We start from the raw sequence: 22,315 nt of genomic DNA on the forward strand, positions 1-22,315 counted from the left end.
GGATGAACTTTAGTTGTTGAATTCAAGATTACTGAGAAAAATAATGTCAACTTGAATTTATTCATTTATTTTGTGTCATACTTTTAATTGAGTCAATGAAACCCAACACAGTTACACCCAGTTATTCCATATTTAGTATGTCACTTTTCTTTAATTTTTTTCTATTCCTTTCCTTGTTGGTGTTTTGGTAGAAAGCAGAGATAAAGCAGCATTCTAGCACAGTTTGCCTGGGAAAGGTAGGAAGAAGTTGACACTTGACAAAAGGTAAGTGAAAGGCTTAAGGGGAAATGTACAGAACACAGTATTCAAAGAAATTCATTGACGCGTATGATTTCGTTGAACATATTTTACATTATTCTTCATTGAAACTTAAAAAATTAATTTCCCTATGATGGAGGAGTATTCATATTTGCATTTTATTAAACTAGTTCATACCATTCTCCTGTTTGGTAATAAATGTTTAATTCCTGGAAATTATAGTAAAATATGTTGGTATCTGGAGACTGGAACTAATTTCACACGTAAACTAATTTACTCATTTTCCATTATTGTCAATATAAAGCAGCTATAATGAGGTTTCTGGGCATTAGGTAACCCTATAGAAATGCTACAGTCACCTTATTAGGTAACCTGTTAGGTTCCCTTAGAACCCAAGACATAGTTTTTAAATCTTTTCATAGCATTTTTCATTTCTTTATTTCTCAGTGTATAAATGGCTGGATTTAGCAAAGGCGCTATAACAGAATAAAACACGGCAAGAATTGTGTCCAACCAAGCGATCTTGAGAGGCCACACATAGATGTAGATGCAGGGCACAAAAAAGATGACCACCACGGTGACGTGGGCGGAGCAGGTGGACAGGGCCTTCGAGGCGCCAGTTTTGGAGCTTTTGCGAATAGTGACAAGAATGTACATATAGGACATTAGCAGCAGAACAAAGCAGGTCACTACCACCATCCCACAGTCTATGTTGACTAACATGTCCAAATAGTGAGCATCCAAGCAGGCCAACTTGGTGACCAGAGGAATGTCACAGAAGAAACTGTCTATTTTCCTGGGACCACAGAAAGGCAGTGGTAAAATCACAGCCAGCTGACTGATAGAATGCACAAAACCAATGAGCCACGAAGTCAGCACCAGCTTAGTACACCTCTGCAGGCTCATAATGGTGGAGTAGTGGAGCGGTCTGCAGATGGCCACATAGCGGTCATAGGCCATTACCACAAGGAGCACCATCTCACTAGCAGCAATAAAGTGGGCAAAGAAGATCTGGCACATGCAGCCTCCAAAGGAGATGGTCTTGTTCACCCTCAGAAAGTCTGCGATCATCTTAGGGGTGCTGACGGAGGAGAGCCACAGATCAACAAAGGACAGGTTGGCCAGCAGGAAGTACATGGGGGAGTGGAGGTGAGGGTCAGTGATGATCAAGATCATGATGGCCGTGTTCCCTGACAGAATGATGACAAAGAGCATCAGAAATACCATGAAGGGGAAAACCTGAAGATTCTGTGTGAAGCCAAGTCCCTGAAGCACAAACTCTGACACTGTGGACTGATTGTTTCCATTCATTTTTTAAATTCAGAATGTCCTTGGAAATAACTGAGGATAAATTGTCAGTTAATGAGATGAGAAAAGGTACTTAAGTTTTAGAATTTGATATTCACATTGAAATTTGCCAGCAATATCAAAAATTAAAAATTGTGGCAGCAAAAGTCCTGGCCAAATGAAATTATGCCCTCCAAAGAAGCTAATTAAATTAGATTTCCAAGAAGTAGAACAAGAGGTGTGATCTTTATTATTTTTTGAGGTGTGATTTTTTTTAATTGAAATGGGTTGTTGGGAAAGTACTCTCACAATAAGGGAATAGATTATAGCAGTAACAAGAAAGGCTAACAAGTTTACACTCCCACCAACAATGCAGTAAGGTTCCCCTCTGTCCACATCCCCTCCAGCATCTGCTGTTATTAAGAGTTCTTGATTTTCGCCATTCTAACTGGGGTGAGGTGGTATCTCAATGTTGTTTTGATTTGCATTTCTTTTATGGCTAGGGAGGTTGAGCATTTCTTCATGTGTCTCTTGGCCATCCTTCTTTGCAACAATGAGATGTACAGGTCATTATGTCGAAAACGAACTTTACAATTTTGGTGTGGGGGGGCAGGGAGGATTGGATGTGGGGGGAGAAAGGGAAGGGGAAACAAAGGAGGAGGCTACAATGCTTGATAAGAAATGTACTCATTATCTTGCCCATGTAATTGTAACCCCTCTGTACAGTATTTTCACAATAAATAATTATATATATATATATATATATATATGTAAATAAAGGGTAACAATGATCATGCTGTGAGATGAATGCTGGCTTCTTCCTCTGGTTCAGTTTTTAGAAAGTCTGATTGTTACACCACTTTACATCACATGATAAGGCTTGAGTCATAGACTTGGAAAGGTGATGGTTAAACTGATTGTGAATTTAAATAAAAATTACGTAATACCAACCTCAGATGCCACTTTGTGCTATTTATATTGAATCCTTGTAATCTTGGTGAAAGTTCTTATGTAGACAGTATAAAATTATAAAATTAGCCTGTTTCCCTATAAGTATCTTTAATGACCTATAGGTAGATAGGTATATCTATTCTTTATCTACATATGATGAAATAATTATCATTAACACCGTGATCGCCCTTGCCCTCTCTGATTATTTATGAGAATGTTATAAATAAATGTTTGTATTAGTGAAGTGTATCTTTGTTAGTGCTGAGTGTGACGCTAAGCCCTTCAATTAGCACAATTAATTCACTTTTAAATATAATGATATTGCTGATACTGATTTCTAAGTAAATTTATAGTCCTCAAGCCACATGGCAGAAAAAATATTTCCCCTTCTTTAATTGTCTCTTTTGGCACTGTTTTAGTTTATGAGTTCATCTTGTTTTATCCTTTGAAATCTCTAGGGTGGGGTTGAGGAGAGCAAGTGAATATAAAAGCCATGAGCCATGAGCACTGTTTTTACTTTTCCTTAGCAAGTCATACACTAAAGCAAAACGAAAAAAATTCTCTTGAAATTACGTACATTACATTTGCTAGCAGAAAGAAGATATAACATAATAGTCTCATAACTTGCAAATAAACATATTTCTTTGACATCAATCGGCCCAATTTCTTAGGAAAATATATGTCTTCCACCAAATAGAATACTGTCCTTTAGATATTTTGAGTAATCTGACATCTTTGCTCAAACTTTGATTTCTTAAGAACATAAAAATGTCAAGGATATGATTTCAAAAACTATTTCTACCTGCTAGGATAAGTCTCCTGGATGTTAATGGGTTAAAAGTGGGATTTCAAATGTGCTCAAGAGAATGTGCTAAAAGATGCCAAACGCACACTCGTAGGCAATGTTGGCCAATAAAAACCACTCAGTTTAAAAGGCTGTTCTTATTGTAAAAATATCGGTGGATTATTTTATATTGACACTGTTACTTAGCAGAGTTCTTAGACTAACCATAGGTTTTCTTTTTTTTTTTCTTTTTCCCCCCTGGTGTGGGACTTAAACTCAGAGCCTGGGCACTGTCCCTGAGCCTCTTTGTGCTCCAGCCTAGCACACTTGAGCCACAGTGCCACTTTCAGCTTTTTCTGAGTAGTTTATCAGAGATAAGAGTCTCATGGACTTTCCTGCCCAGGCTGGCTTTGAACTGCCATCCTTAGATCTCAGCCTCCTGAGTAGCGAGGATTACAGGTATGAGCCACAGGCACCCTGCTAACAATAGGTTTTTAAAACAGTCAGACCCTATTTAAGCTTTACTCAAGTATTTTTGACCTTATAGTAAGCATAATTGTTTCCACTTCATTATATATGTGATGAAATTAACAGATGTATTATTAAGATGTAAAAGAAACTATATAGAAACTGGGCGTCGGTGGGTCACTCATGTAATCCTAGCTACTCAGGAGAATCGTGGTTCAAAGCCAGCCCACGCAGGAAAGTTCGTGAGACTCTCATCTCCAATAAACCATTAGAAAACTGTAAGTGGCACTGTGGCTCAAGCAGTAGAGTGCTTGCCTTGAGCTGAAGAGCTGAGGGAAACTGCCCAGGGCCAGAGTTCAAGCCCCATGACCCCTCCCCCCCACACAAAGAAACTACATAGAAAAATGGAAGCATTTCACATACCAAGTAAGTTAATAAATATTAGTTATTTCCTTTCTCCAGTCTTTATAACAGATCATGAAACAGTACTATTTCCAACTTTATTTGAAATAAATTCATAGTATTCAGCTGAACACTTCTTTAAACAAAAAAAACTAGCTATAACCTTTATTGAAAATACTACTTACATTTTCTCTGAGTAGGTTACTAGGGTGATCATGTGATGTACAAATGTCAAGAATACATTTTCAAGCTGTCTACTTTCCAAGAACATAACGACAGATTCTCCTTTTTGGCCTAAAAGAAGTTAGCCATATTCTTGAAGACCTAGAAGCAACAGGGCATTCTATTAAGGCATCTGTGGAATTGTAAATTTTAATGTGGGTCAAGTCTCATCAAAGATGGTAATGTTAATTTTGGATGAATAAAATTGAAACACAAGGAAAGGAAACAAAGGGAATTACTTTTTCAGGGATATTTAACACAAAAATGTATTCATTCTCTTCTAGAGGTAATTTACTTTTGCAGACTGATTTTCTGTAATAGTACTAAACTCTGTAATACCAGTGCTTTCATTTTTATGAGCATACATTAGGACTTAAAGTAGATTTAAGGAGATGTAAACTGATGAGGGCTGTAGTTGTCATCTAGTAGGTTGTGATGCTGTTCTTTGTTTTCAGATTGTTTTAGTCATATTTCTGCACTAAACTTCTGTCACTTCCCATTAGAACTATACTCTCTTTTTTGCTTTTATCTGCATGCTAAAAGTTACCATTTTGATAAGGATAGCTTGATGCTGCTTTTATCAATTAAGAAGCAAGTAACTGTGATCTTCTGACTTAGACCTGTCTGTTTTGGTGGTGTGTTCACTTTTGGGGCTGGGAATGTGGTTCAGTGAAAGAGTGCCCAGCATGTGCGAAGCTCGGAGTTCAATTCCTTAGTAACACATAAACACAAAAAGATGGAAGTGGCACTGTGGCACTGTCAAGGTAATAGGAAATTGCTGTAGTAATACAAAATCTGGAATTCCATGGATTGCTTTCTGAAAATCTCAGAAGATAAAGAAGCTGTATTCCACTGGAAACAAAGTGGACATCTTTAAAATATACACACAGAAATAGTTTATGAATTACCCCATAGAAGAGAGCCAGATAGACAAAATAACTTACTCAGCATACTTTTCTCTTAGGCTAGATTCTAGTTTCAACTTATCTTCTAATGTGCGTTTAGGATGAAATCCACATTGTTTTCAGAAAGTATCTGTGGAAGCACCTCCTCAGCCTGACATATATTCATTGTCTGAAGAATTTCCCTTGGGTGAAAGTCACATATTCTTTGTTCTGAACAAAACAAAAATCATGGACATAATTATCTTGTAATCTCTTGAGTATTTATTGTTAAGAGTGTGATTAAGTGCTATCTACTTGTGAAATCAGAAAAGGGAGATGACCAAACCTAATATGAGTCAGCTCAGAATTAAAGTTAGTGGAGTTTAAAAGCTATTAATTTAACAAATAATATTGGGGGAAAACCTCTGCAATCTTGGTGTGTAAGTCTATAGAATGAAAATGAGTTAACATTTTATGTACAGTTGTGGGAGATGATAGGCTGGACAATGTGGCCTGAAACCACAGAAAAACCAGGATGTAAAGGGAATGCCTGAACCTATTTTGAGGTTTTCTAAACTGTCAGTCTTGGTTTAGCTGATGTGTTTCAGTATATCCAATAATTGCCTGAGATAGTGATAGGTATGAACTAGTTGTCAAATTAGCTATGCACACTTAGGTCTTTAAAATAGGACATTTAATGTGAGCTTAAAATAGACCTTTTAGATTTAAGAACAACTTTATTGAGAAACAAAAAAATCATCCCCACGAGGTTGCTACAGGCTTGGTGGGGGACTTCCAATGTGTGGAAGGGGAGGTGAGCTGATCTAGAACGAATCTTAGTAAGTGAAGTAGGTCATGCTCAGAGAGACACACGGTGCCTGTCTTCTCTCGTATGTGGAAGCTGGGCCTGAAACACTACTGGGCATCGTGACTTGCACAGGACTCAGGGCTCCCACACACAGAGGAAAGCAGGGCACCCTGGAAACAGCTGGCAATGCTGGACATTTAAAAGACTGTTTCTCAGCATGGATTCCAGGAAATGCAAGCTGTTGGTGGTGGTGGTGTTGTTTGTTGTTTTTGTTTTTTGTCTTTGGGTTTTTTTCCTTTGGGGAGGAGGCAAAGGGGAGGTGCAGATACAGAGGGAGGGAGAGTAACAAATGCAGTCATGGTGTTCAGTGTACACGATGTGGAACATGAACTATGGGACTTGTGGTCAGAGGGGGAGACTGGAGGAAAGCAAAGGGAGGGGTGGCCTATTAGGTGACTTACGGGACTATAGCCCCTCTGTGCATCACTGTTACAATGACAATAAAAACAGAAGGCTAAGACACTGAGTTGCCGCCTCAGGACCGGCACATACACAAACACAAATGACTCCTACTACTTACCATAGTTTGTTACTTACATATTTCTGTTCATATTGATAGAATACTGCTTTATATTGTTCATTGTTATTGAATTGTATTTACCACAAAATATAACTCATCTGCTGATATATAACTCATGTTTCCAGCTTTGAAGTACTGCAATTAAAACTGCTGTACACGTGTGTACAAATGTGAGTGACTTGATTATCTTAATAGCAACACATGTTTCCTAGCCAAGAATATTTCATAAATTGGTAACTATTTAAAAAAGAAATGTGTAATATTTGTTGAAGGTGTTACATTCAAAGTAGTTTGTCTTTGGTGAATTATTATCTATGATATCCATTAGTGAGAGTGACAGTTGGATTATAATTATTGTGGGCATGCGCCTCTTTGTCCTTGTTCAGCTGTCAGGACTTTTATATGTTTTAAAACTCAAGAATTAAGGATATGAGTAATTAAACATGTCATCGACTAAAGGGTCAAATTCTCTGGGTAAGATAACCATTCTGGCAATATGATTTCTTCTGGAACATATTCTGCTTGTTAGAACTATATATTGGTGTTATGTTAGTGTTAAGAGTTGTGAAGAGAGGCTGGGAAGGTGGCTCAGTGGCTGAGCGCTTGCCTTGCATGCCTGAGGCCCTAGGTTCGATTCCTCAGCACCACATAAGCAAAAAGAAAAAAGCCAGAAGAGGTGCTGTGGCTCAAGTGGTAGAGTGCTAGCCTTGAGCTGAAGAGCTGAGGGACAGGGCCCAGGCCCAGAGTTTAGGACCCACAACCGGACCCAAAAAAATAATAATAATAAAAAAAAGAGTTGTGAAGAGGGTAGACTTGGGCAAGCCTAGAAGAGAAACTTCAGGAAACCAAAACTGTACTAACAGTTAAAAAAGTTCTGTTGTTTAATGCCAGTCTTTGCATTTTGCTGTGCTAGTCCTGGAAAATTAATACAGCAGCCATATAATTTGATGTGGTTTGAAAATGTTTTTATCCCAGTTTGCAGGTTGTCTTTGTAAAACTAAAGTTTCTAAGTTAGGTACTGCCACATTTTAAAGATAAAATGTTGTTGGGACCAGGGTTTGAACTGAGGGCCTGAGCCCTCTGGCTCTTCTTGCTTTCCTTGATTGTGAGTAGGTTCCCACTGAGTCTGACTAGCTGTGAATCAGCCCCCGCTGTGCCCGGCTCTCGCGGAGTGTCCAGGTGGGCCTAGAACTTGGCTCTTGCTGAGTGTCCAGGCGGGCCGAGCACTCGGCTCTTGCTGATTAAGGAAGTCACTACCTGGCAAGACCCTATCCCGTTCTCATCGGGTAAGAACCTGTAAGAACCAAGCACCTTGGCTCACATACAGCCACCTCAGGTCCCCTGCGTGGCTTCTCTCTGCCAGAGCTCAGAGGACTCATCCATGTGTGGGTCAAGCTCCGGAGGGCAGCTGCCTTTTGTGTGGCCTTTAGGGGCAGCTCATTGCTATCTGGGGTCCAGAGCTGAGGGGGGCCCTCTGCACAGACGCCTCCTGGCCTGAAATGATAAACCATCCAGGAACAGATTCCAGGGCTGCCTGAACCCAAGACTGCTGGACAATATGGCTGTTTGAGTTCAGCAGCTGCAGAGGGAAGCACCACCCTAGATATCTCCAGGGGAGAGGCGGAGAAGAGAGTGTGGAAAGAGCAGCCCGTTTGTGTGCTATTTCCCAGGGTTGCTGTGACACACCGCTGCGGCCTGGGTGGTTTAGAGCTCTGTGTTCACAGCTCCAAATCCAGCAGCATGGAATCAGTGTCTTCTGGGCCGCATTCCCTCAGGAGGTACAAGGCAGTGAGTTCTAGGTCTTCTCTCAGGCCTCTAAACCTGTGAGAGCAGGGTGACGTCTCTACAGAGGATCATCCCTGGATCATCATCTGGGACCCAATTCCCCCCTTTTAGGGACACAATAACAGCAGGAATTGGCGTTGATCTCCTGCCCAGAGCCCATTTCCATGTAAGGTTACATTCACCGGTACCGGGTGATGAGAGCATCCATGTATGAACTTTGGGAACACGGCCCATTACAATGCTCCTGCCTCTCCCGGCAGCCTCTACCTCCCTATGGACCTCGTGGCTCCTCTGGGGCCCCATCTCCTTCCTGCACCCAGCAGATCACTGCTGGCCCTGACTGCTGGGCCTGAGCTGACACTGTGAGAATTCAGTGAGAGCTGGTGTAGGGGGAAGGGTCTCCTAGACTGTGAAGGTCCCAGACTGTGTGAGGAAAACTAAGCCGAGAAGTTGACCCTTTACTAAAAACAAAGAGAGGCCATGAAGGGAGACCTTAAAACGCATTTCACACGGACTTCAGCCCTGTCTCATACCCTGCCCAGTTAGAATGGCGCCTGACTTGTGACATTGTGCATCCCACCCCGTGGGAGCCGATGCCTCGGTGTGCACATTGTGTGTCCTCCTGTAGCTATCTCTGTAATAAAGCTCCTGTAGCTGTCTTTGTAACAGCCCCTAGCTTCAAGGATGCAGGGGCATAGGACATTATCTTTCTGAATATACAAACCCCAAGAGTAAGAATATCCTCCTGCTTTGTGTGGGGACCCCAAATTTGCCCACCAATTCAAGCCAGAAGGATAGGTTAGTTCAAACAGTTCCTAGGAGTCACAGTGTAACCCATTGGCCACGGACATAAACATGCAACCCTTATGTGGTGTTACCATCCCGTTGGCCACCTGTGCGTGGCCAGGCTGGACCACGTGGATGTTTTTTTTTAAATTTAATTTTATTTTATTTGTGAACATACTGTACAGAGGGGTTACAATTACATGGGCAGGATAATGCGTACATTTCTTACCAAGCATTGCAGCCTCCTCCTTTGTTTACCCTTCACATCCCTTCCCAGCCTCCCCCCTCCCCCCCAATCCCAATCCTTCTCCTTCTCCCCCCCCCCCACTGACGTTGTAAAGCTCGTTTGGACATGACAACTTGTACTTCTCATTCTTGCAACAGGTCCACCTGAATCCTTAAACAACTGGTTTTTCCCCATCTCCTCCACAAGTTATACTGACATCAAATATAGTGAAAGCAGGGGTTATACTGTGGGGGAGGGACATACAAAACAACAAAGAAATAATCTTATGAATGTGTTAGAAACACATGCATGAAAGAAAAAAACATTAAAATACATATCTAAGGGTTCATTTTCCTGACATCACATTATCTGACCTTTTCCACTTGACTCATACATATACTAGATATTGCAAATAAGGGAAACCATGGGACCTATGTTTCTTTGGGCCTGGCTTACTTCACTTAATATAATTTTTTTCCAAGTTTTTCCATTTCCTACCAAATGGGGCAATGTCATTCTTTCTGATGGAGGCATAGAATTCCATTGTGTATATATACCACATTTTCTTGATCCATTCATCTACTGAGGGGCATCTGGGTTGGTTCCATATCTTAGCTATGGTAAATAATGCTGCAATAAACATTGTTGTGCTGGTAGCTTTAGTGTGGTCTTGTTTGTAAACATTTGGGTAAATGCCCAAAATTGGGATTGCTGGATCATAGGGGAGCTCTATTTGGAGTCTTTTGAGGAACCTCCATACTGCTTTCCAAAGTGGTTGAACAAGTTTACATTCCCACCAACAATGCAGTAAGGTTCCTCTCTGTCCACATCCCCTCCAGCATCTGTTGTTGTTAGAGTTCTTGATTTTTGCCGTTCTAACTGGGGTGAGGTGATATCTCAATGTTGTTTTGATTTGCATTTCTTGTCTATTGGCCATCCTTTTTTCTTCTTCAGAGAAGTTTCTCTTTAAGTCTTTCGCCCACTTAGTCATCTTTTTACGTGAGGCTGAGGGTGGACTCCTTTCCCCATAACACTGGGACAAGACTGCTCTGGGCTTCAGACACTAAACTTTGCAGCAGGACCAAACAGAGGCTGGTCTGTCTTTGGCACTGAGGCTTTGGGACACTTCATCAGGGCTTCAAGTTTTACAGTGTCCTGGGCAGAAGTAGCTGCAGCTACAGGCTAGGAGGACTGGAGCACTGCAGGGGTGGGGCAGGAACAGGAAGTGAGCGGTCCAGGGGCAGGCTTGTGGGAGGCCAAGGGTCCTGAGGACAGCGTGCATACCTAGAGCACCATCTGGTGGTAAGAAGTGGTCACTGCACCTCTCTGGTCCTGAGATGAGGAGGATCATGTGCAGGCCTAGAGCACCCTCTGGTGGGAAACATTGGTCACTGCAAACGTGGACCTGAGAAGAAGAGGACAGTGCACACTCCTAGAGCACCATCTGGTGGGAATGAGTGGTCACTGCACCCCTCTGGTCCTGAGACGAGGAGGATCGTGTACATAGCTAGAGCACCATCTGGTGGGAATCAGTGGTCACTGCACCCTCTCGGTTTGTGGGAAGAGCAGAGCAGGAGAGGGGCGGGGTTAGGGAGAGGGGCGGGGTTAGGGAGAAGACGTGAACGGCGCAGGGCGGGGTCTGTGGGGCCGACTAGGCGAGGGGCGGGGTTAGGGAGAGAGGCGGGGTTAGGGAGAGGGGCGGGGTTAGGGAGAGGGGCGGGGTTAGGGAGAGGGGCGGGGTTAGGGAGAGGGGCGGGGTTAGGGAGAGGACGAGAGCTGCGCAGGTCGGGGTCTGTGGGGCCCACTAGGCGAGGGGCGGAGTTAGGGAGAGGGGCGGGGTTAGGGAGAGGGGCGGGGTTAGGGAGAGGAAGTGAGCGGCGCAGGGCGGGGTCTGTGGAACCCAGCAGGAGAGGGGCGGGGTTAGGGAGAAGTGAGCGGCGAAGGGCGGGGTCTGTGTGGCCGAGCAGGAGAGGGGCGGGGTTAGGGAGAGGGGCGGGGTTAGGGAGAGGAAGTGAGCGGCGCAGGGCGGGGTCTCTGGAGCCGAGCAGGAGAGGGGCGGGGTTAGGGAGAAGTGAGCGGCGAAGGGCGGGGTCTGTGTGGCCGAGCAGGAGAGGGGCGGGGTTAGGGAGGACGTGAGCTGCGCAGGGCGGGGTCTGTGGGGCAGAGCAGGAGAGGGGCGGGGTTAGGGAGAGGGGCGGGGTTAGGGAGGAAGTGAGCGGCGCAGGGCGGGGTCTGTGGAGCAGAGCAGGAGAGGGGCGGGGTTAGGGAGAGGGGCGGGGTTAGGGAGGAAGTGAGCGGCGCAGGGCGGGGTCTGTGGAGCAGAGCAGGAGAGGGGCGGGGTTAGGGAGAGGGGCGGGGTTAGGGAGGAAGTGAGCGGCGCAGGGCGGGGTCTGTGGAGCAGAGCAGGAGAGGGGCGGGGTTAGGGAGACGACGTGAACTGCGCAGGGCGGGGTCTGTGGTGCCGAGCAGGAGAGGGGCGGGGTTAGGGAGAGGAAGTGAGCGGCGCAGGGCGGGGTCTGTGGAGCAGGAGAGGGGCGGGGTTAGGGAGGAAGTGAGCGGCGCAGGGCGGGGTCTGTGGAGCAGAGCAGGAGAGGGGCGGGGTTAGGGAGAGGAAGTGAGCGGCGCAGGGCGGGGTCTGTGGGGCCGAGCAGGAGAGGGGCGGGGTTAGGGAGAGGAAGTGAGCGGCGCAGGGCGGGGTCTGTGGAGCCAAGCAGGAGAGGGGCGGGGTTAGGGAGAGGAAGTGAGCAGCGCTTGGCGGGGTTTGTGGAGCTGAGCAGGAGACAAGTGAGGTATGGGATCCGGCTATGCGGAGGGGCCTGGCGGAGGGGTTCCTGAGGCGGCAGAGGCTTGGATTAGGGGCCAGCGGAGGGGGCCGGCGCGGGGTCTCCTCAGGCCAGCGCGGGGTCTCCTCAGGCCGGCGCGGGGTCTCCTCAGGCCGGCGCGGGGTCTCCTCAGGCCGGCGCGGGGTCTCCTCAGGCCGGCGCGGGGTCTCCTCAGGCCGGCGCGGGGTCTCCTCAGGCCGGCGCGGGGTCTCCTCAGGCCGGCGCGGGGTTTCCTCAGGCCGGCGCGGGGTCTCCTCAGGCCGGCGCGGGGTCTCCTCAGGCCGGCGCGGGGTCTCCTCAGGCCGGCGCGGGTCTCCTCAGGCCGGCGCGGGGTCTCCTTAAGCCGTCGCGGGGTCTCCTCAGGCTGTCGGGGGGTCTCCTCAGGCCGGCGAGGGTCTCCTCAGGCTGGCGCAGGGTCCCCTCAGGCCGGCGAGGGTCTCCTCAGGCCGGCGGGGCTCCGCTGAGGGGCCGGCGGAGAGGCAGAGAGCCTGAGGAGCTGAGGGGCCTGCAGAGAGCTGACACCTGTGGGAAGGAGAAAACAAAAGCCTTGTAGGTTGCAGCTGCTCCTAGTTCTGACAGAGCTCAGGACTCCGCAGTTGCAGACCCATTAGTAAAACTCCTTTGTGATCTTTCTCTGTGCCTGGGGGAAGCTCTCACTGGCTGGGTTATTACGAGTAAACCATCACTGCCTCGGGCCTGGCCCTGGTTCTCAGCCACAGCTCCAGTTTTGACCAGCTCTGACTAGGCCTGCTCTAAAGGATGTCCAATTCCTAATCTGGCTCATCTAGAAGTGGAGCTGTCGCTCAAGTGGTACAGCACTGGACAAAAACAACTCAGGGAGAGCACCCAGGCCCCTAGTTCAAGCCCCAGGACCAGCACAAAGAGATTTTTGTTTTCATAACATAGGTACTTAATATATTTTTTTGGCCTGTCCTGGGGCTTGAACTCAGGGCCTGGGCAATGTCCCTGAGCTCTTTCACTCAGGGCTAGCACTCTACCACTTGAGCCACAGCACCACTTCCAGATTTTTCTGTGTATGTGGTATTTAGGATTTGAACCCAGGGCTTCATGCATGCTAGGCAAGCACTCTGCCATGTTCCTAGCCCTACTTTACACGTTACTAGGTACACAAAGGTGTTTCAATTTAGTCTGTGAATTCCAGTGGTATTGTGTTCCAGGGTCTCCCACAAGCTAGGCAAGTGCCTCAGCTCTTGGCCCTAGTTCTTTCTCTCTAGCCTTTTTTTGCCATGATTTCCAGCCTTTGATACATGTTGTCTTCCTCTGACTATAGGCATTTTGAGAAGAAAACACGCAGAGTGTCAGGATAAAATGTGAGAGCTTGGAATCGTGAACATAGGTTCATGGTGTATAGACCAATGTAGGATGGTCTGGATGGATCGGATCCCATCAGAACTTGCTCTCTCCACTGGCGTTTCTCCGAGTCTGCATCAAGTATTCATCTTTACTTTCATGTCTACACTTGGGCCTGGAGAACGAGGTGAAGCCTCTCCCTTCCTGCTTGGTAAGTTGATACCTGTCAGAACAAATTTGACCACATTAGGCTCATCCCAGGCCTGTATCCATGGCACCAAGTCTTTATTGAGCTTTCAGGTATGTCCTGCACAAGGTATGGTGGTTAGGGGGTGAGAGGATGTGTGACACATGTTTATGTTTTCATTACATACACCTTACAAACATTTTGTCAGGCATTCCAAGGTATTTCAGTTTGCTTTGTTGAATTCTGGTGATACTATGTTCAGGGCTCTTCACAGGCTAGGGCAACACCTCAACACTAAGCTCTCCATTTTATGCCTTTGAAGCCAATCAGTTCCTGTAGACTGGAGTCATGTCAACATTCTGATAAGGATCTTTTGAGGGAAGCAGAAGGCATAATCTAGTCTTTTCTTTTCTCATACATACCAGGTCCCACTTGTCTGTGACAGGGCTCCTGGATACCTAGCCTTGGTGCTGGTTGCCTTCCTCTGCCTGTAGGCACTTTGAGGAGAAAATGTATTGAGTGTCAGGAGAAACTGGGGAGAGTTCGCACACTTTGAATTATGCATGTAGAATCTTGCTCTACAACTCAGTGTATGCTTTGGCAGACTGAGACCCAACTTAGGCTTCCATCCTCATCTCCACCATGCTTTCATCTGTGCTTATGGTACCTGGAGAAGGGGTGAAGGCATTTGTTTTTTGTGTTTTGTTATTTTTATTTTTTGGGTGAAGGCATTTGTGAGGAAGTGAGGCCTCTTCCTTCCTGCTTGGTAAGTTGTTACTAGTCAGAACAACTTTGATGACTCTAGGCCCCAGCCCTGCCCTCTATCCTGAGCTTTGAGCTAACTCAAATCCATTCACTAGGTGTGTACCTAACACATTCAGGAGCTTTGACCAACTTCCCAACCCTGCCCTCTATCCTGAGCTGTGAGCTAACTCAAATCCATTCACTAGGTGTGTACCTAACACAATCAGGAGCTTTTACCAACTTCCCAAACCTATGAGAGGCATAAGGTTATGGAAGAATTGTTGAGGAATTGGTTATAGGTGTAGGGTTGTTGATGCTAAGGGCAGGGTTAAGTTTGGGTATTTTAGGGCTACTCAGGGTCGAAGTTAGAATTAAATTTTTTGTTATGGATCAGATATAGGTTAGATCAGGTGCTGGGTTTTCGATTAGCCAAACAGAGCAGGTTTTTATGAAGAGCTAAGTTAGTGTTAGGGTCAATGTTACTGTATGATAATGGATTGGTTAGAGAAAGGGTTAGGGATCTGGTGAAATTAGGAGTTATGGAAGGGATTAGCATTTGGATTATGGAATGGGTTAGGCTAAGGTTAGGTTTATAGAGAACATGTTTGGGTACTTATACATTTGGGGCAGATGTAAGCTTACCTGTGTTGTGCACACTTTAGGGTACACGTAATACTCGAAGTACATGTTAGAGTACTTGTAGGATACATGTAAGTGTTTAGAGCTTGTATTAGAGTATATGTTTGGATGTGTTTTAGGGTTACAGTTTTTTAGAGTATGTATCAGTGTGCTTGTTAGAGTACATGTTAGGGTATATGTTAAGGTCAGGGTTAGAGTATGCTAAGGTACATTCAGGGTACATGTAAGGTTACGTGTATGGTTCATAGAGTATGTGTTAGGCTATTTATAACTATATGTGTTAGTGTGTAGAGTATGTGTAATGGATTAGAGTGCTATTGTGAAATTTGTTAGGGTTAAAATACATGTTAAAGTTAGGTTCAGAGTTAGTTTGGGAGCGTGCAAGGAAGAACTTTGTGGGATGGGTTAGGATGATGGATATGTTATGGAGTGTTCTTCAGAGTGGGTATGGAACAATTGAGAATTAGTCAAGGGTTAATGTAGGTTTGGGGACTTGTAGAAAGTGTTAGTCATACAGTTATGGATTTGGATTAGCAGCTGGTTGAGGGTGAGGCATAAGATTGCTGAGTGGCTTAGGGTATGTCTTAGGATATGAGTATGAGTGTGGGCTAAGGCACATGTTAAGATGTGAGTATGGGTTCAGTTAGGGTGTATGGTGGGGTACATGTTAGGGAACATGTTAAGATAGTGTTTGGGTTTAAGGTAATACATGTTAGGGCATGCATTTAGGGTAGGTATGGGGTACATGTTAGGGTGCTTTATTCTGTACATATTAGTGGTTAGAGTATACATTAGGGTACATGATACAGTTATGGTAAGTGGGATTGTTAGGGTTAAGCTATGTGTTAGTGTTAGGTATGTGTGAGGGTACATGTTAGGGTGCATGTAAGGATACATATTAGGGTACATGTAAGGATCACTTGGGGTGTTAGGGTACTTGTTAGGTACATGTTAGGTATGTGTAAGGGTACATGTTAGGATGCATGTTGGCCACATGTTAGAGTGCATGTAAGGATCACTTAGAATACGTGTTAGGGTACTTGTTAGGATACATGTTAATGTTTACCATACATTTTATGATTGAGGCACATTTTAAGGTACATAAGGTGTTAGGGTACATATTTGTGTGTGGATTTAGGTTGGTATCTGATAGGGTATGAGTATGGGCCAGAGTTTGTATGATGGAGTATATGTTAGGGAACATTTTGGGGTACATGTTAGGGTTAAGGTACATGTTAGGACTAGAGCCAGCACTAGGTCATGTGTCAGGTTATACATTTGTGGTACATGAAGGTTACCTGTATGGTTTAGACCATGTATTAGTGGTTAGGGTATTTATTAGGATATGTGTTAGAGTATGTGTTTGGGTTAGGACATGGGTTAGGGCATATGTTAGGGTATTGGTTAAGGTTATGGTTTTGGTTATTTTTCGGGCACGTGTTAGAGTATGTGTTGGGTTACATTTCGAGTACATGTTAGGGGGCTCGTAAGGGTACCTAGGCTTAAGAGCACATGTTAGGGAACTATGCAGGCTATGATGTTTCAGGGCACAAGTCAATATTGTGTTAGGTTTACGATGTGTGTTAGGGTATTGCTTAGGGTTAGTGTTAGGGTACATTTGGGGTACATGTTAAGGTGCTTGTAAGTGTACCTGTATGTGTCAGGGTACTTGTTACTGTGTGTGTTAGTGGTTGGGGCACATGTTAATATTCATGTTAGGATTAGAGTATGTGTAAGGATATTAAGGTTTGGGTTAGTTTTTGTGTGAAGGTGTGACCTAGGGTATATGTAAGGGTAACTATGGGTTAGAGTACATGTTAGTGTCCTTGTTACCATATATATATTAGTAGAGTATGGATTATCTTTTGTTAGGGTACATTCAGGGTACACTTGCGGTTTATAGAGTACATGTTTCAGTACTTGTTACCATATGGGTTAGGGTCCAGAGCATGTTTAGTGCATTACAGTGCTATTGGGAAATCTGTTAGGTTTAATATACATGGTAAAGTAATGACACACATTAGGCTATGTGTTTAGGTCCATGTTAGGGTATGTTTTAGAATTAGGGTACTTGATAGGGGATTTGTTATGGTTATGGTACATGTTAGGGCACTTGTTAGAGTGTGTCTTAGGGCAGATACTATGGTATGTGTTAAGGGATCTTTTAGGGTTAGGGCACATGTTAGGCTGTGTTATGGAACATTGGGGATACATGTTAGGGTGCATAAAAAGATACTTGTGTGGTTTACAATACTTATTAGGGTATGTTAGGGTACCTGTTAGGGTACATGCTAGCTTATGTTTGAGTCATGTAAGGGTACATGTATGGATACTTCTATATTTTACACTACATGTCAAGGTACTTGATAGAATACATGTTAGGGTCAGGGTTAGAGTATATTAGGTGATTTCAGGGTACATGTAAGGTTACCTGTATGCTTTATAGAGTACATGTTAGGGTACTTTTTACCATTTATGTTAGTGTCTAGAGTATGTTTAATGTGTTAGAGTACTATTTTGAAACTTGTTAGGGTTAAAATACTTGGTAAAGTTAGGGCACATATTAGGGTGTATATTATGTTACTTTGGGGTACACGTTTGAGTGAGTTTGAGTACTTGCATGGTTTTGAATAAGTGTTAGGGTGCTTATTAGGATATGAGTTATCATTTGGAGTATATGTTAGGAAACGGTATGTGTTGTACACGTGTTAGAGTACACTTATGACTTGAAGTACACATGAGATTACATTGTAAGATATGTGCACATGTTTAGCGTGTGTTTGAGTACATGTTTGAGTATGTGTTGGGTTAGGGTTAGGGTTTGGGTTAGGCAACATGTTAGGATGTGTGTTGGCATAAGTTTAGGGTACTTGTTAGGGTATATGTAAGGTCTACAGTATATGATAGGGTTAGGGTTCATGTTATGTCTAGGGTAAATGTTAGCGTATCTTTTAATTTTTATCTTAGGTTAGGGTATACATTAGAGTGTTTGGGGTACATGCTAGGGTATATGTAAGAGTAACTGTATGGTTCAAAGTTCACATAACAGTTACTGCTATGATACATGTTAGTGTTTAGAGTGTATGTTATGGTATATATTAGGGTAAGGTAAAATTTATAGTATGTGGCAGGGTTTGTTTTACAGTTAGGTTATGTGTTATGGTTTAGGTATGTGTTGTGGTATATATTAAGGGTACATGTTAGGGTATGCATTACGAAAGACGTTGGTGTTTGGGTGTGGTAAGGGTGCCTCAGCACTCAGGCCTGCCGTGGGGACACTCAGCCACCACAGGGACACTCAGCACTCAGGCTCACTGTGGGGACACTCAGCACTCAGCCACCACAGGGACACTCAGCACTCAGGCCTGCTGTGGGGACACTCAGCCACCACAGGGACACTCAGCATGCAGGCCCACTGTGGGGACACTAAGCCACCACAGGGACACTCAGCACTCAGGCCCACTGTGGGGACACTCAGCCACCACAGGGACACTCAGCACTCAGGCCCACTGTGGGGACACTCAGCCACCACAGGGACACTCAGCATGCAGGCTCACTGTGGGGACGCTCAGCACTCAGCCACCACAGGGACATTCAGCACTCAGGCCCACTGTGGGGACGCTCAGCCACCACAGGGACACTCAGCATGCAGGCTCACTGTGGGGACACTCAGCACTCAGCCACCACAGGGACACTCAGCACTCAGGCTCACTGTGGGGACACTCAGCAGTCAGACCCTCCATGGGGACACTTAGCACCTCCCCCCCACATACCCAGCAGCTGTCACCTGGGAGGAATCCTGGGCAGCCTGAGGCACAGGGTTGGGTCCCCAGCACATGCCACATGCCAGCCACCTGCTGTACCCACTGTCAGCCTCTGCTGCTCTTTGGGCAGACACTGACTCCAGACCTCAGGCCGCTGAAGATGACCCAGGAACATTAATGAAACCCCAGAAAGACCTTGACCTCCAGGAGACCCTGACCCCAGGCCTAGGAGACTCTGTCCCCCAGGAGAGCCTGTCTTCTAGGAGACCCTGACCCCAGGAGACCTTGACCCTCAGGTCTAGGAGACCTGAACCCCAGGAGACCCTGACCCCTAAGTCTAGGAGGCATCTCTGCTGCCGCCTTTGATCTCAGCCCCTGCCCGGTCCCTTGTCTTCAAGTTCTGACCACCCCACGGCCACTCATCCCTGTCCCTAAATGCCCCTGGGCTCAGAGGAGGGGATCCTGCCCTCTTCTACCATCCCCTGTCCACCTGACCCCTATCTCCTGACCCCTCCTCCTGACCCCTCCACCTGAGCCCTCCTCCACCTGAGCCCTCCTCCACCTAACCTCCCTCCACCTGACCCCCTCCACCTGAACCCTCCTCCATCTGATCCCTCCTCTACCTGATCCCTCCTCCACCTGAGCCCTCCTCCACCTGACCTCCCTCCACCTGACCCCCTCCACCTGAACCCTCCTCCATCTGACTCCTCCTCCATCTGACTCCTCCACCTGAGCCCTCCTCCATCTGATCCCTCCTCCACCTGATCCCTCCTCCACCTGAGCCTTCCTCCACCTGATCCTCCTCCACCTGACCTCCCTCCACCTGATCCCTCCTCCACCTGACCTCCTTCCACCTGATCCCTCCTCCACCTGACCTCCCTCCACCTGACCTCCCTCCACCTGATCCCTCCTCCACCTGACCCTCCCTCCACCTGACCCTCCTCCACCTGACCTCCCTCCACCTGACCCTCCTCCACCTGACCTCCCTCCACCTGACCTCCTTCCACCTGATCCCTTCTCCACCTAACCTCCCTCCACCTGACCTCCCTCCACCTGATCCCTCCTCCACCTGATCCCTCCTCCACCTGACCTCCCTTCACCTGACCCTCCTCCACCTGACCTCCCTCCACCTGACCTCCCTCCACCTGATCCCTCGTCTACCTGACCTCCCTCCACCTGATCCCTCCTCCACCTGAGCCCTCCTCCTGACCCCAGTACCCCTCCCCTCACCCCTGCACAGACGCGGACTCCCCCCCCACACCCCATGGGTGTGCTGAGTTCCAGTACGGGGTATGATCACGCGGGTTCGGGACTTATTTGTGCTTTTCTTTTTTCCTGTAGGGTCTCGAAAGCAGACGGTGCCGGCCTGTCCAGCGCTCCGCCCGTGGGCCCTGGCGCCTCTGACTTCCCGCCACTGCAGCTGCACTGCCCGGGCCACCGCGCCCGGGAACTCCTAGCCCCGCCCCTCCCCACAAGCCCCGCCCCGCGGCCCCGCCCCTCAGCCCCTCCCCTCCCCGGCCCCGCCCCACAGGAAATCCAGGCCCTGCCTGCGTGCCACACCCTGCGCCTCCAAGCCTCGCAAGCACAGCGGCCACCGAGAGGGGCTTGGCGGGAAATCCCGGCCCCGCCCACCACACCCTGCGCCTCCAAGCCTCACAAGCACCACCACCTTGGCGGGAAATCCCGGCCCCGCCCCGCAGCCCACCCTGCTGGCCCCGCCCATGGGCGCTGGCTTTAACCCCGCCTCCTCCCCCTCTGCCACTCCTCCTCCGAGATTGGCCGCGGACCCCGCGGCTGCGGACTCCCATGACCACCACCAGAGCACCCTGCAGCGCTGGCCCGCCACCATTGGTTGGCTGCCTGCTGCTGAGTCGCCTCTCGGCGCAGGGTGGGCGGGGCCTCTGCGGGGACCAGGGCGGGGCCTGCGGGGCGGGGTCTTCCGGCTGTGCAGGACCAGGGCGGGGCCGGAAGCAGGGCGGGGCCTGCTGGGCTTTGCCGGACCAGGCGGGGCCTGTGGGGAGGGGAGTGGAGCCAGGGGCGCTTTGCAGGGGCAGGGCGGGGCCTGTGGGGAGTGGAGTGGAGCCAGGGGCGCTTTGCAGGGACAGGGCGGGGCCTGTGGGGAGGGGGCGGAGCCAGCGGCGCTTTGCAGGGGCAGGGGGGGCCGGGAGCAGGGCTGGGCCTGTGGGGAGGGGGCGGAGCCAGCTGCGCTTTGCAGGGGCAGGGGGGGGCGGGAGTAGGGCGGGGCCTGTGGGGAGGGGGCGGAGCCAGCGGCGCTTTGCAGGAGCAGGGGGGGCTGGGAGCAGGGCGGGGCCTGTGGGGAGGGGGCGGAGCCAGCGGCGCTTTGCAGGAGCAGGGGGGGCTGGGAGCAGGGCGGGGCCTGTGGGGAGGGGGCGGAGCCAGCGGCGCTTTGCAGGAGCAGGGCGGGGCTCTGCTGGGCTAGGGCGGGGCCTGTGGTGAGCGGGGCGGAGCCAGCGGCGCTTTGCAGGAGCAGGGCGGGGCCTGCGGGGAGCAGGGCGGGGCCCGTGGGGAGCAGGGCGGAGCTTGTGCGGGAGGGGGGAGGGGCGGGACTAGAGAGAGGAAGTGAGTGGTCCAGGGGCGGGACTTCGGGGGACAGAGCATGGGAAGGGCAGAACTAGATTGGGAGTGAGCAGGTATGGGCGGGGCTTGTGGGGCAGAGCGCGTGAGGGGCGGGGCAGGAGAGAGGAAGTGAGGGGGCGGGGGCGGGCCGGAGGGCTGGACTAGTCTGGGCCGGTTCTTTCTGAGGCCGCGGGCAGCTCCTTCCTCCGAGCGCGCGCGGTGGCGTGCGGGCCTGCGGAGCTGTGGTCTTGTGGCGGGCTGGGCTTCCGACCCGGTCCTGTCAGGCGCCAGCGGCTTTTCTACGGGGGAAGCGCCTGGAGGACGCGGGCTCTGCGCGGTCAGCTTGTCTGTGGAGAAGGCGGGACGCGCGGCCTGAGCCGACGGTGAGGTGACTGCGGAGGACGAGCGGAACTGAGCGGACCGTGAGGCGGCTGCGGAGGACGAGCGGACCTGAGCGGACCCTGAGGCGACTGCGGAGGACGAGCGGAGCTGAGCGGACCGTGAGGCGACTGCGGGGGACGAGCGGAGCTGAGCGGACCGTGAGGCGGCTGCGGGGGACGAGCGGAGCTGAGCGGACCCTGAGGCGACTGCGGAGGACGAGCGGAGCTGAGCGGACCGTGAGGCGACTGCGGGGGACGAGCGGCCTCCGGCCAGGTGCGGACGGGGCCTGGGGTGGTGCTGGTGGGGCACAGGGTGGAGCAGTGCGGCCTGCCTCTCCCGGTGTGTCATTTGTGTCCTTCCTGAGGTGACTTCGGGGCGTTTAGGCCCTGAGCCAGGCGTCCGGAGCTGTCTAGGCCCAGGCCTGGGTGCGGGTGTCTGTGGAAGGGTGT

General features: G+C 48.5%; 1 protein-coding gene across 1 annotated transcript; it reads right to left on the bottom strand.

Annotated features, from left to right (window-relative positions):
* Positions 1–633: 633 nt before the first annotated feature.
* On the bottom strand, positions 634–1,572 carry LOC138833187 (olfactory receptor 4K14-like). Its single transcript, XM_070031552.1, has one exon. It carries the CDS (start codon positions 1,567–1,569, stop codon positions 634–636), a length of 936 nt encoding a protein of 311 aa, XP_069887653.1. The 5' UTR covers positions 1,570–1,572.
* Between the last annotated feature and the right edge of the window lie 20,743 nt (positions 1,573–22,315).

This window comes from Dipodomys merriami, unplaced genomic scaffold, assembly GCF_024711535.1.
Source record: "Dipodomys merriami isolate MVZ:Mamm:240054 unplaced genomic scaffold, mDipMer1.0.p SCAF_201, whole genome shotgun sequence".
Taxonomy (NCBI): domain Eukaryota; kingdom Metazoa; phylum Chordata; class Mammalia; order Rodentia; family Heteromyidae; genus Dipodomys; species Dipodomys merriami.